The 15,492-nt window shown below is 50.5% G+C and overlaps 1 protein-coding gene across 3 annotated transcripts in view; it reads left to right on the top strand.

Moving 5' to 3' along the window:
• NDEL1 (nudE neurodevelopment protein 1 like 1) overlaps window positions 1–15,492 on the top strand; it is a 399,246-nt gene that overhangs the window by 359,077 nt on the left and 24,677 nt on the right. The window contains exon 9 of one of the 3 annotated variants that reach the window (XM_085616846.1): window positions 11,524–11,558. The exons of the other annotated variants lie outside the window; for them this stretch is intronic. Coding sequence (XP_085472972.1) covers window positions 11,524–11,558 — 35 coding nt within the window. The remainder of the gene's footprint in view (window positions 1–11,523; window positions 11,559–15,492) is intronic. 3 annotated transcript variants of the gene reach the window in all.

Below are 15,492 nucleotides of genomic sequence, written 5' to 3'. Positions count from 1 at the left end.
ATCCCCACATAGTTCTTGTCACAGGGACACTTTATTAGGTAAATGACCCTCTCACTGTTGCAATTGGTGTGTTTGTCAAGCCGCCAGGGTCTGTTCGTCCCAATATCGATTTCAGTGGTGTGCGAAGTCTGGGGGCACGCCGAACAGTTCCCACAGGGAAAGTGGCCTTTTACTGGAGGTAAACCCCAAAGGGGCACATCTGCGGATCTGCTAAGTGCTCGAGGCCGTGTGTGTATCAGCTGATCCTTGATACTAGGACTCCTTTTGTAGGCAAATAAAGGAGGAGGTAATGTCTTCCCTTCAATTTTAACCACTCTCCAATTCTTGAGAATGCTCTTCTTCAGTGCATTAGAGTAGCTAGAGAAAGTGTTAACACAAGTAATCCTGTTCTCCTCAGTGCTTGAATTACAAATTCGTTTCTCCAGGAGAGCCTCCCTGTGATTATTAAAAGCTCTCTTCATTGATGTTCTTACGGTTCTCTTGGGATATTGCCTATCCAATAGTTGGGAAGAAAGTTGGTTGGCATGTTCGCAGTATTTGGAAGTTGTTGAACAATTGCGCCGAATACGGAGAAATTGCCCAAATGGCAAGTTCTCTCGCAGGGCTCTCGGATGAAAACTCTGGAAATGTAGCAACGAGTTCCGAGCCATCGGTTTCCTATATAGTTCCGTAGTGAGTATCCCATCTTGAGAACTGATCAGAAGATCCAAGAAGGGAAGGTTCTTTTTCGAAGCCACACAAGTGAATTTTAGAAAACCATTTCTATTGTTTAACCATGAGTGGAAGTTCTCGATTGTCTCCATGGAACCTCTCCAGATGACTAAAATATCGTCTATGTACCGTTTCCAGGACATGATATGGCCTAGAAACGGATTGGTGATGGACAATATCTCTGTCTGTTCAAATTGGTGAACATAAAGATTGGCTAAGGAAGGGGCAAAAATACTCCCCATAGATGTACCGGAGATCTGTAGGAATAGCTGATCCTCAAATTGAAAGAAATTTTCTTTCATCGCCAGTGTCGCACAGAACATGATGAATTCAACTGGTGTCGGACTCTGTCGATCTCTAGTTTCCAGAAGTGTTTTGATGACAGATAGAGTCTCATCCTGTGGGATGCAGGTGTAAAGTGACTCCACATCAAAACTCACTAGGAAGTCTTGTGTGGTATCAAAAGGCATTCCATCCAAGATGCGCAGAAGATCCTTCGTGTCCTCAATATATGTGGGCATTGTTTTCACTAGGGGTTTCAGAAAAAAATCTACAAAGGTAGACAGGGGTTCAAGGAGTGACCCTATCCCCGAGATTATAGGTCTACCTGGAGGGGGTAAAACCCCTTTATGTATTTTCGGTAGTACATAAAAATATGGAACCACTGGAAAAGTGGTTACCAAAAACAATGCCTCATGGTTTGTGATCCAGCCTTGTTCCAAAGCATCATCTACTCTCTCTTTGATGATGGTCAAAAGTCTCTTGGTGGGGTCCAGTTTGAGAGGCTGGTAAAAAGTGCCATTGTTCAGTTGTCTCTTACACTCACTTCTATAGGCTTCTGTGTCCATGATAACTGTGGCGCCCCCTTTATCCGCAGGTTTGATGGTGATTGACTTATCTGATGATAATGTCTGGAGAGCGAAGTTCTCATTCTTGGACAGATTCATGAATTGTCGATTCTCAAGCTGAAACAAAGCTTCAGCATCCCTCAAAACAGCCCTCTCGAAAGTAAGTATTTCCGGAGGAATTAGATGTGTCGGTGGATTGAAAGTGGACTTGGGGCGCAAGCTAGTATTAGTGGTGTTCTCCTCATCGGCCTCTTGTGGTTTGTCGCCAAAGAAAGCACGTAATCTCACCTTCCTAAAGAAGACAGCTAATTCTTGCCGGGTTTGAAATGAATCTCCTTTGTATGTTGGAACATACCCAAGCCCCTTCTCTAGGAGTCACCGACCTCGTGACTTCCAAAGACTTTCCAAGAGGAAAAACAAACTGCAAACATCCGGGCCCAACACCAGATGGCGATCTATGCAAAAGTGTGTAGCTCTGCAGCTCTACATGCCAAGAACAGATGCATACTAGTAAGTAGCATATTCCTTATTTTTAAATAATTTTGGCGCCCGTAGCTTCTGCTAGCCGTTGATCTGCTCTGTTCCGCGCTGGTGCTTTGGCCCCGAAAGCAATAACGGAAGCAGGAGGCTTGAGGGAAGCTGCTCTCTGCTGTCCCCGCCATTGATGGGCTGAGCAGTCACCAGCTATGGAAGCAAGAGGCTCGGGCGGAGCTGCTCTCTGCGGCCCATGCCATTGATGGGCAGAGCAGTCACCCGAGGCGCCGCGTCATGAGCAGGTGAGGGGCCCATGGGTTTGAGGAGCAAACGAGTGTTTGTTTCTGTGTTGGACTTATATTTGTCCATTGTGCAGGTGTAAATGTTGCGCCTATGTTAGCTTGCCAGGGGCTGTACTAGGAGCAGTTCAACCTTCCTTTCACTCCCGGTGAGTACCACTCCGGGTCCTCGTCCCCTTGAACATTTCAAAATGTACACATTTGCTGAATTCACTTGATTAAGCAATATCTTTAAAATGCATAGTACCACCTTATTTTTCTCTTTACCGACGGATTGCAAACTTCTTCCGGTGCCTCTCTCCTTACTGGAACGCCTTTTGTTGGTTTTGCACACTGTGGCGTGCTCCTTAAAGCACTGTTTGCTTTACCCTCTCCCACTTCGCCTTAAGAGCCCTCCCCCCACTTGGCACACACACAACCTTCCCCTTAGTGAGGCAGCAATGCCTCTTCAGTACTCACTCCTCCTCTGCTGCATTTGCTGCTCTCGCCAATCGCCTCCCTCAGCGCCCCGGGGGTCTCCCCGCTCCTCTAGGGCACAAATCCGCCTGCACTATGTAAGTAGCATTAACCACACTCAAATGTTACACAAATAAGGAACAATAAATATCTAAGAATGCAAGGCAAGGACGGTCTGACTTTCTTTTGCAAATGTAGCAACAATAGCTTGAAAACTGACTTTACGCATAATGCATCTAATGTCCAGAAACTTGTGATCGGGAATAGCTTTTTGGCGTTTCCGATCTATAAATTTTGCCTTGAACATATTTTTACGTTTAAGGCAGGGATCGACAAAATAACATCTGTGACAAAGCAGTGGAGCCAATTTAGGAAGTTACTAGCAAGCCATTTTCCTCTGGTTCCCCCCACCCTGTAGCCCTCTGAATTCAGACTTTCAGGTTTTACATTTTCTGTCTGTGATAAAGTTGTTGACAAACGTTTTTTGAAAGCGTAAATGTTTTGAAAACATCTGCGTGGTCCACATTTTAAAAGTCGGGGTAGCAAGGTGAGAAAAAATGCTTTAAATAATTGCTGAGATGTTTGTACAGATTCAGTTGTTTACTTTGGCGTTAAACACTTCCGCTCATCAAGTCTCTTCTGTGCTGCTTCTTTCTAATGTTTTCTACAACCCTTTTCCGCTGTGAACTTTCAACACTTCTTGTTTGCCAGTTTCACCTATCGTCCCTCCTTAGAGTTGCTTCTTCCCTTTTCAAGTAGAGCTCTGCCACCTGGGACCCTTCTCCGTTTAGAGCTAGTGGGCTCTGGTGTGTTGCAGAACACCTATAACTATGGTTTTGCAGCGTGAATATTTCTGGATTCACTATGCTGTGCTTTATTCCGCGATCTGGTGGCTGGGTCCGGATTCGTAGTCTTTCCTTTGGTTTTTTTTTTTGTAGCCCAGGTGGGCGTCGACGTCCCACCATTTGGTGCACCTCTTGTGACGTCGTCGTGCTTCCTGCGGAAGTCCCACCTTTAGGGCGCCATCTTCAGATTCTTTTTTCCGCCGTTGGGTCTGGATCGTCATCGAGAAGCTCCAGGATTTCAATCGAAGGAAGAAGGAGAAAACGCGAGTTTCGTCGAGGAAAGAACTACTGAAGATCACAGAGAGGAATAACTTACATCCGGGACGCGAAGAAGGAAGAGTTTTCACGAATTTTCTTCGACGCCCTTGGAAAATGCGCACTCAGAGGCTCTGAGCGCAATGGACAAGACACCATTCAAATTCTGCCCTAACTGCCACCACAAGTTCGCGCAGAAGGACCAGCATCCGGTCTGCAACCTTTGCCTACCGATCGACCACCTGAGCAAGGACTGCAACGCCTGTTCAGCTTTCGCGCCGAAGACGCTCCGGGTGAGAGAACGCCAGAGAAGAGCCAACTTCAGCATGGAAGGCAAGGGTAAGGCCCCGTCGCTTTACGATCTGGGCCTCTCCACCGACGATTAGGACAACATCGCTGAGGGACCTGATAGCTTCACGGTCGTAGAGACCGACAAGAAAACGCCTGACTAGGTAAGAGAATCGTCGAGTTCAAAACCCCCGAAAGGGTCTCAAACCTGAGAGTGACTCTCGAAAATCTGAGTCAAAGTCCTCAAACGGAGCACCGGCGCCGAAAATTTCGACGACCAAGGGTGGATCCATGGACAAAGGGCCGAGCGGATCCTGCGAAAAGGACTCCCTGGTGCCGAAAGGCAGAGTTCGTCGAAGATAGCCCACGAAACGGGGCGTTCGATGCAGAAAGACAAGCCAGCGTCGACGCAAGCTCCGTCGAAAAGACCTGCGGTCGACGTCGAAAGCATCTCCGAGATGGAGAAAAAGAAGAGAAGGCTCGAGGCGGAGATGGAGAGCATCCTTCAGAGGAAGAAGGAGTTCGGCGCCAAAATGAAACAATTCAGAATTCCAACGACTTCGTCGGCGGACGTCGTCGAGATCGAGGAACAGGACGAATTCGACGCCGAAGGGCTGCCGAGAGATCCTGAAGAGGAGGAAGAAGGCCCCTACTATGAAGGCGAAGACGAGGAAGACGACCAGCAGTCGTTCTACGGCTCGGCGCCATCAACCACTCACGAGCTGGAATGGCAAGACATCGACGCCGAAAATCCCGAAGAGCCCGTGGACACGTATCCTTCGAGGCCTTCGCCGCCCGACGACATCGGGGTGTACAATATGGTCGTCAGGAGTGCTGCAGCAGCCTTTGGGGTAAAACTGGACGAGGAGAAACCGAAAGCTGATTTCCTTCTCGAGACTCTGCTCCCCATTCAGACGAGGAGCCAGTTCCTTCCCATGCTCCAAAGTGTGTGAAGGAGGCCTTTAAGGAACCAGCAACATGCCGGTCCATCACGCCCAGGACGGAGAAGAAGTACAAGCACTCCTCCCGGGACCCGCCTTACATCAAGGGAGCGGTCACTGCCGACTCTATCATCGCTTCCACGGCCAGGAGAAGGGCCAACGTGCCAGCGACCTCGGGGGCCACCCCCGATAAGGAAAGCAGGAGGATGGACCTCACTGGGAGGAAGGTCGAAAGGAACGCCGCAATGCGCATGGCGAACTCCAATGCGCTTCTCAATCGACACCAGTACCAGCACTGGGACGAGATGGGGGAACTAGTCAAACACCTCCCTGAAGAGTACCGCCAAAGAGCCTCCCACCTTGTGGAAGAAGGTAAAAATATAGCCAACTCGTGCATTAAGACTGCATTGGACGGGGCGGAAACTTCAAGCAGACTGATGGCCATAGGGATCACCGAACGAAGACTGGCCTGGCTGGGAATCTCTGGATTCAAACAGGAGGTGCAGAGCAACATACTAAACGCTCCTTTCAACGGGGAAACGCTATTCGGGGCAACAGTGGACGAAAAGCTCACCCAGCTGAAGAAAGGGAACGAGACGGCGAGGTCCATGGGGGCCCTACAGTTCAGGGGGATGAGAAGAGGCACTCCAACTAGGAGACCCTACGGTAGAGGAGGCAACCAGCAGGGAGCGTCGCACCAGACGTTCCAGCAAGGACAGAAGGGTGACAGTCACAGCCAGCAAGGTCAGCAAAAACAAAACTGGCAGTACCAGCCTCGGGGCCAGTCCTTTCGCGGGAGGGGAAACGGACGTGGCCAAAGGAGACGAGGGGGTGACCAACCCTCATCTAAGTGACTCGGCACGCATGGGGACGCTCACCCCCAACATACCCCCAGGGGTGAGGCGCAATGCAAAAACAACGGGGGGGACGAGACCCGATCACCTACGAGCATCCAACACCGGTAGGCGGAAGACTGGGTCTCTACCTACAGGAATGGCAACGTATAACCACAGACAAGTGGATACTGAACGTCATGCAACACGGTTACTGCGTGGACTTGGAGGGAACGCCTCCAAACAGAAAACCAAAAAGAAGGCAACGCTCAGGTCAAGAGCTTGCTCAACTCAGAGAAGAAACACTGAAGCTGCTCGAAAAGAGAGCCATCGAGCCAGTGCCTTACAAGGAAAGGAACAAAGGGGTCTACTCTAACTACTTCGTGGTACCGAAAGTAGACGGAAATCTCAGACCCATCCTGGACCTGCGATATCTAAACAAATTCATCAGAACACAGAAGTTCAAAATGACATCACTACAGGAGGTGCTGCCCCAAATAAGGGACGGAGACTTCATGTCCACCGTGGATCTCAAAGATGCCTACCTGCACATCCCAATAAACAGAAGGCACAAAAGTCTTTTAAGATTCAGCATCAACCAGGATCATTACCAATTCACGACCCTGGCCTTCGGTCTGAAATCAGCACCAAGGGTATTCACGAAATGCCTGTCGGCAGTCGCAGCATACCTACGAAGGAAGGGGATTCATGTGTACCCTTACCTAGACGACTGGCTGATCAAAGCAAACACCCACGAGAAGTGCGAGAAACACGCAGCACGGGTGACAAAGACACTGACGAACCTGGGGTTCTCGATACACTGGGGGAAGTCATCAATGAACCCAGAACAGGTGAAGATTTTCCTGGGAGCAAAGATCAACACCATAAACAGAACGGTCGTGCCCAGCGACAGGAGAGCAGCAGCCCTACTGAAGGAGACGCGCCTCTACCAGAAGGGGCGATGTCTGACAGTGAGAATAGTGATCAAGATCATGGGCATGATGGCGTCATGTATCCACCTGGTCCCGAATGTACGACTTCACATGAGACCATTCCAAGAATGGCTACAACAGCAATGGTCACAAGCAAGCGGAAGTTAGGAAGATCTAGTGGTTGTTACGCACGCAGTGCAGGAAGAGAACTTGGTGGAACAGGGACAACATAACTACAGGATAAAGCCTGGCACCACCAAACCCAACTGTGACCATCACCACGGACAAATCTCAAAAGGGATGGGGAGCACACATGGACAAACTCAGAGTGAGGGGTCTGTGGGCTCCGGCAGATGCGGTCAGACATATCAATTACCTGGAATTGAAGACTGTCCTGCTAGCACTGAGGGCATTCCAGAAGCACCTGTACAACCAGAGAGTGTTGATTCAAACGGACAACACCACAACCATGTTTTATATCAACAAACAGGGTGGGACACAGTCGTTCCCCCTTTCCACTCTGGCACAGGAGATTTGGAGATGGGCCATACCTCTCAAGATAGACCTGCTGGCAATTCACCTACCAGGGAAGGACAATGTGGAGGCAGACTGGCTAAGCAGGCATACCTCGGCTTCACACGAGTGGGAGCTCAATGGGCACGAAACGCAGAAGCTTTTCCAGAAATGGGGAACTCCCACAATAGACCTGTTTGCAACACGCCAGAATGCAAAATGCCAAAGCTTCGCGTCCAGGCAACCAGATCAGCAATCCCAAGGGAATGCCCTATGGATAAGCTGGTCAGGGACATTTGCCTACGCTTTTCCGCCGATACCACTGTTACACAGGGTGCTCGACAAGTGCAGAACCAGCAACATGACACTGATCCTGGTGGCACCACAGTGGGCAAGGCAGACTTGGTTCTCCCAAATTCTAGAAATGGCTCAAGGCAATCCCCACAGATTCACGAGAAGAAAGGACCTGCTCTCCATGCAGAACGGAGAGGTTCTACATCCAGAACCAGAGAGCCTCAGCCTGGCGGCATGGCTCCTGAAGACTTGGAGTTTGCGGACCTTAGATTGCCTCCAAGCACTATGCGAGTGCTGCGAGAGGCAAGGAGACCAACTACACGCAAATACTATAGTGCGAAATGGAAAAGATTTACAATATGGTGCAGGAAAAATGGGCTGCAAAATAAAATGACAAAGGACTCAACAGTGCTGAGATACCTCATGCACCTTCTGAAAAGTAACCTATGCTCGACCTCCCTAAGGGTACACCTAGCGGCGATAGAAGCCTACACAAGAGGGGAGAAAGGTGGAAGTTTCTTTACGTCGCAGGTAGTCAAGAGATTCATGGAAGGAGCGAAAAGAATCGCGCCACCTAAGAGGTTGCCGCCGCCGGCATGGAACCTCAACGTGGTCCTAACGGAGCTTAGGTTCAAACGGTGCGTTTGAACCCATCCACAAGGCCTCAATGCAAATGTTGACTATGAAAACGGCATTTCTGGTAGCCATAACCTCGCTACGCAGGGTGAGCGAGCTGCAAGCACTAACGCTACAAGAGCCCTACATACAGCTACACAAGGATAGGGTTGTCCTGAGAACGGACCCGCACTTCATGCCTAAAGTCGTGTCGGCGTTCCATATGAACCAGAGTATTCAGATACCGAGTTTCTTTCAAAACCCAACTTCGAACACAGAAAAGGCTCTACACACTCTAGACGCTAGAAGAGCGGTGATGCACTACATTGAGAGGACCAAGGAGCACAGAAAAACTAAGCAGCTCTTTGTGTCCTTTGCAACGAGTTTCATGGGTAGACCAGTGACAAAGGGCACCGTTGCTAGATGGATTGCACTGACTATACAGTTTTGCCACAAACAGGCAGGACAGGAGCTACTCCACAAGGAAGAAGGGGGCAACCATTGCCTTTCTGGCAAACACGCCCATTCAGGACATATGCCTGGCGGCAACCTGGGCTTCAGTGCACACGTTCACCAAGCACTACTGCGTGGACATACAGATGAACAAGGAAGCACAAGTAGGACAGAAGGTGCTTCAACACATATTCAACGACCAACGCTCATCTACCACCCAGCCGCCACAAAGATAACAAACCGCTACAAAGTCTATGCACAGCATAGTGAATCCAGAAAGATTCACGCTGCTAAACGAATAGTTTCTTACCTGTCTGTGTAGTTTTGCAGCTTGAAGATCTTTCTGGATTCACTAGCGAACCCACCCACCGCCGCCAGGAAGATGAGGCTGGAGGAAGAGGGGGGAAAACAAAGAAGAACAGAAGGAATGAAATACTACAGAAAAGTGGACATATAATTTAATCATTCGCCTAGGGTTAAAAAAGAAAACGAGAGGAAAAAAGAACCCGAAGATGGCTCCCCAAAGGTGGGACTTCCTCAGGAAGCACGACGACGTCACGAGAGGTGCACCAAATGGTGGGACGTCGACGCCCACCTGGGCTACAAAAAAAAAAAACAAAGGAAAGACTACGAATCCGGACCTAACCACCAGATCGCGGAATAATGCACAGCATAGTGAATCCAGAAAGATCTTCAAGCTGCAAAACTACACCGACAGGTAAGAAACTATTCGTTGTCCACCCTTCTCAGGAGCTATTAATGTGCATCCATCCCCTTTGTTTTCCTAGAGAGGTGCCATCCCAATCCAACCCACATACATCCACCCCAAACAAAACAAAAAAACATTTGCAATGCAATAGTACTTGTTTTCTCCTGTCCCCTTCGCTGCCCCTGTGATTCTGTGCCTTTTTCTCCTTCTGCCCCCGTGATTCTGTGCCTTTCTCCTTCTGTCCCCTTTGCTGCCCTGTGACACAACCATACACACACACCCACACACAACACAAAAACAACCACACACACAACCACAACACACACAACCACACCACACACACACACACACACCCCACAACCACACACACAACCACAATGACACACACAACCACACATACAACCACACACACACACAACCTCACCGTCAGTGCACACTTTCAGCAGGCACAGAGACAATCAGTCGTCGGTGCACGCTTTCACCGGGCACAAACACCACCAGACGTAAGTGCACGCTTTCAACAGGCACAAACACCACCAGCCGTCCGTGCACGCTTTCACCAGGCACACACACACACACACACCACCAGCCGTCAGTGCACGCTTTCACCAGGCACACACCACCAGCAGTTAGTGCACGCTTCCACCAGGCACACACACCACCAGCCGTCAGTGTACGCTTCCACCAGGCACACACACCACCACCCGGCAGTGCAAACTTCCACCAGGCACACACACCACCAGCCATCAGTGCACAATTTCTACCAGCACCCACACCACCAGCCATCCGTGCACACATCAATTGTTAACGCATTCACAATTAACTATTGTAGCAATCGCAGTATGGCGCAGTTTACTTTTAAACATATTCATCTAAAGCGCAGCATGCCACCATTGCTACAAAAATAAATACACATTTTTTGGGCCTACAATTTATAGCCTTTGGTTGCAATTGGTGTTGCAATATTTAGCAATGCCAATAGCTCAAACTTAATTAATGCAAGACCTATTGGCTATGCCAATGCTTGTTCTTTTTACTTATATGCTATTGCATGACCTCCTCTGATGTCTGTAAAATGTATCTTTTGTCCCTAATTTTTGTCCTGAATTTTGACCTTCTATCCTGAATTTTTACACTCGCCGTCCTGAATTTGCACCCATGACAGTTGGTCACCCTAGTTTATGAACGCTGCCACTTTTTAGAAACTGGATCGCCACATTGCCAGCAGAAACCCTGTTTTTGTACCCCAGCATCAGATAATACTCATTTATGTAATATCATACAGACAGCCAATTGTGCCTATCCACCTCTCCTAGATTGCAAAGAGCATAAACGTCTTCAGATTGTAGCTCAGGTACTGAAATGTGGTGTATTTTCTTATCCGTATCCCTCCTCTCTGTCCCTGTTATAATCTACCAGATGTGTAAATTCAGATCATCAGTTGGTTATACATTGAAACGGTTATTTAATATTTAAACATTAAAATTATATAATCTGTTTCACCTGTCTTGCCTGCATTCCCAGCAGACTCCCTGTCAGTGGAATAACCCCTGCCACAAAAACATACCTACTTAGTGTTTCAAAGGTTAAAACACCAAACACAAGGTATAGGATTGAGATCTGAATAGTGAATCCCCTTCATTGTAGAGGCATTGGTGTCATTAGGAGACAGACCTCAGATGCGTTATAAAACGTAACAGTCTTTGTTCACTTTCAAATAAACTTTTAACAAAATGTTTCCCAATTACTCTTTTACATGCCTACTACTGCACTTCAGAAAAGGGCTTGGGATTTTTGATTGGGATTTCCAAAGGCACCTTCAAATATATAGGACTAAAAAAACCTTGAATATCTGTAGATACTCGTGATATATTTGTTTAGACATAACTGTTAATGATCGCTTTTAGAGCTCCAACGATGCCCCAGTATTGAAGACCAGAAGTTATTTTACAGTGGTGTTGTCCAGATTATGTGCAATTTTGTTTTGAATGCATTACACAGAATGTAGTCCAAGTTGATGCACGTTGTTACAAATGTTATTTTCTTTTTTCTATTAGGCAGGAAAAAGTGATATTCCCTACGTTGTGTATGGGTAAATGAATATTTTTAAAACGATAAGATGCATGCTGCTTTTAAAATCATGAATTTTGTTTTGTTTTTGTGGTCTTTTTATTAACATAGTGCATTTCTATTCAGTTGAACTAACCGCATGGGGTGGCTCTCTGTAGGTCTGTAAATGGCCATCAACAGATTATTTTCTTAATGGCTTCTAAGGTCTGGCCAGAAGCTGAATTGCCTTTTTTGAGGTGAATAAATAGTAAAAATGATCTAAACTTGTAGGCAAAAAAGATGCTCAAGCATTTTGTCCAATTCGATACCAGTTGTAAGTTTCCGTTTTTCAAAGGTGGTAGTAATGAAGTCTTATTAGTGTGGTAGATAACCTGGTAAACAAACCAGCTGCATTATCTGTAAGTTCAGGGTTGACAAGTTCAATAATACAACATTCTCCATGTTTTTGCGTGGCTTGACAGTGCAGGTGTCTTAATTACCTCTCTAAAATACACAAAGACCTTTAGGTCAGCCCCATTCATCCATTAGCTTGCTTGAGTCGCTCCTTTCAGCTTATATCACTGCATCGGGCAGCCCAGAGAAGTATGCAACTTTCACTTCATGCTGTTGGCTGCTTGGTAGATCGCCCCACCTCCTAGGAAGTAGTTCCTTTGTAAAGCATAAGGTGCAGTTGTACACCTCAAAAACGCTCTCAATCATCACACTTTGCTACAGTCATTATATTATCTAAGACGTGCATAATATTACAAAACAAAAACATCTTGTATTTCTTTCACTGCAAGACCCCTTGGTCCACTGTACATTGAAACAAATTGCTGGTGTCCTGCAATGGGGTCGTCCTTTAATGGTTTTCATTAGAAGAATGCCACTTTGGTGTTCCTGCCAACATTTAGCTAATGAACCGCTGATGCATTTCAGCGATCTTGGCACCTTCCTTGCTCGTGCTGCTAGGTCAGTGTTGAAATACAAATTCAGTGCTGGCAGAGTCTTTACCAAAGACATCAGGTCTGGCTTATAGCTCAAAATAAAAATCAGACTTTGATAATGTTTGTTTTATGTTTGTAATCATCGGCGTTAAATTTGAAAAGTCTCAACAATTTCTTAGTGCGTGGCCAAGGACGTCAAGATGGCGGTCGTACTTTCGTAGTGCTCCGGACCCCACCGTCATCCGTCCTGACCCCGCATACCATCGGGCCCCCTGTGACCCTGCACTCCCTACCTGCTCGTCCGGAGACCCCCGCCGCTGTGCTGATTGCTGCTCCTCAGTGCCGCAGAGGCTTCTCCTGCTCTGGCCCTCCTCACGGCCTCCCACAAGATGGCGGCTCCCGCCGCGGCCGCTGACTCTCCGCCAGATCACCTCCTCTGCCTGTCCTGCTATACAGCGCTCCGCCGCCGGCCTCCTGGCATCGGCCGGCGGGATTGAAGTCCTGCTCCTTTCTCTGGGTGCCGCGGCTGATTCAGCTGACGCTGCGGGCGCCCCGGGGACGCCTGTCTGCTTGTTCGGGCCCCTCCTTGCACTTGAGGGGTCCGCCCCTGCCCGCGGCTGCCACGGATCCCGGCGCTGCGTGGTTCCAGTGCATCTGCCCGCCCGGGCAGGGGTCAGAGCCCGGTGGCCCGTTATTGATCATCCATCCCGCAATCTTGGTCACGAAGTTCGAGTGGGGTACGTCCTTCCAGCTGGACCATATCTTCCTTGGATTTGCCCCCTCTTGCTGCTTATTCCTGCCTCGGCTGGCTACTCAAGCAGGATCCCAGGGAATTGTTCCACTTATCAGGGTGCTGTGGTCCCTTTGTTTCCTCGCAGCGGCTTTGGCCGTGTCTTTCCGCTGGGAATTCCACTCCCCGCCCTGTGGGCCCTTCTGGACTGCCGACTCCTTGGGTGCTGCCTTGCTGCCCTCCTGTGCCCGGCTGCCGTGACTGGTGGGGCGGCTAAGGCTAGCGGAGCCGGGGTGATGCCGGTTTGCCTTTTTGGGCTCCCCCCCCCCCCCCCCCCCCCCCTGCATTACGGGAGCCCGGAGCTACTTGGAGCCTGACTGGCCTACGGAGGGGCTGTGTGGTTCCCGCCTCCTGCTGTGGACAGTGTGAATTGCCTTCGCCAGTGGACCATCGCCTTGCTCTGGTTGGCCCCTCCTGAGCCACTGTGAATCCCCGGGGCGGACTGGATGATGGCCGGGTCCGGCTTGGATTGCTGCTGCCTGTGACCCCTTCAGCGGCCTGTGGCGCTGCATTGTGGTTTCGGCAATGACGGGGGGCGTTGCCTGAACCTCCTGGGGGTCTGGACCGCGCGGCGCTGATGTCTGTGAGCCGCTGAGGGACCTTCCTTTCCCCCCAAGCGACAACTGAGGTGAGGTGTTCACGGGGGAGTGGGCCTCTGGGAGGGGGATCGGCCGTCGATCAGGCGTCAGAGGGGGGTGACGGTGTGTGCGGCCCTGGGCCGGCTCAGGGACCGTCTGGGCTTCTTGTACCCCCCCCCCCCTCCCTCCCGTCCCCCCTGGAGCCCCGGAGGGTCGGTGGATCCTCGACTGCTGCCTCGGGCAGTGGCGCTTGGGCTTCTGGGCTGGAGCCGTGGGTGTCCTGGTGGCTCTGCCTGCCTTTTTGTCCCTGGGGAGGGCTAGCGTTGATTCAACTGCCCGACCTGCTCATCTGACCCGGTGCACCCGTCTGGTGCGGGCCCTTGGACTGTGGCCGCTGCAAGGGGTTTGGATCGGCCGCGCGGTTCGGGAAGCGGGGTCCTGGCTGTGGGCCCCCAGTCCTCTGGCACCTGTCCGCTGAAGTCGTGACGTCCTGCTCCCACCTCCATAGCGGGCCTCGGCGCGTGGCACCCCGGGATCGACGCCACCCCGGACACCCTTATCTGATGATCTAGTGTGCCTGGCACTCTTCAGAGGTCCAGTGAGGCCCTGCGTATTACGATTGGCCTTCTTATCCATCCTCTTCCCTGCCTCGTGACTGACTGGATTGTCTCGAGGAAGCCGTCGTCTCGTCCCTGTCCTGTCTGGAGTCCTGTCTGGATATTACCATGGTCTGGGACAAGGTACCCAAGACCCCGGCTGCCCAAACTCGGATAGACCGGTTCACCACCGCTGATGCTGGGGCTGCCGGTGGACTTGCGGGCGCTCCTGCCACACCGGATCTCTCCGTGATTCTCCAGGCGATCCAGACGTCGCAGTCCTCGTCGAGGGCAAAATTGCTGAGGTCCGTGTAGACATAACACTAATCTGGCAGGACCTTCGCAACGCCAACACCAGGATTAAGGAAGCGGAGTCCCGAGTGTCTGCCGTAGAGGATGACCTGCAACAGCTCAAGACCCAGGTGAATCGGCTCCAATCCCACACTCAGGAGCTCCACCGGCGGATGCGGAAAATCGTGCCCACCGTAACAACCTTCGCCTGGTTGGATTTTCGGAGGGCGTTGAGCAGGGTCGGGCAGCGGAGTTTGTGGAACGTTGGATACGCTCTTGGATGCCTGAGGGTGCGCTCTCCCCCTGGTTCACGATCGAGAGGGCGCATAGGTCGCTTGTTCCCCGGCCGCAGCCGTGCGCCCCTCCGCGCCCTATCATCCTGCGAATCCTCAACTACCGGGACAGACGCTATCCTGGCCGAATCCCGGAGGAAGCAGCTGCTCAAATACGAGAACCTGACGATAATGGTCTTCCCTGACTACACCCGGGAGGTCCAATCTCAACGTCGCTCCTTTGCTGAGGTCAAGCAGAAGCTGCGTTCGCTTAACATTCAATACAGGCTCCTCTTCTCTGCGCGGCTGCGTGTGATCTTCCAGGACAAATCCCTTTTCTTTGAGTCTCCAGAGGAGGCATGGGCGTGGGCGACGGGGCCTTCTGGGGGGGACCTCTCCGGCCGGAGGGCGCTCTGGCTCCTCGGGCCGCCCCGACCCCAGTTCAGCTTTGCCTCGACCTTCCCTGATCAGTCTTCCGGATACTGATCTCTCCCACAGTCCGA

This window comes from Triturus cristatus, chromosome 7, assembly GCF_964204655.1.
Source record: "Triturus cristatus chromosome 7, aTriCri1.1, whole genome shotgun sequence".
Taxonomy (NCBI): Eukaryota; Metazoa; Chordata; class Amphibia; order Caudata; family Salamandridae; genus Triturus; species Triturus cristatus.
This window is presented reverse-complemented; position numbering and strand designations above follow the sequence as displayed.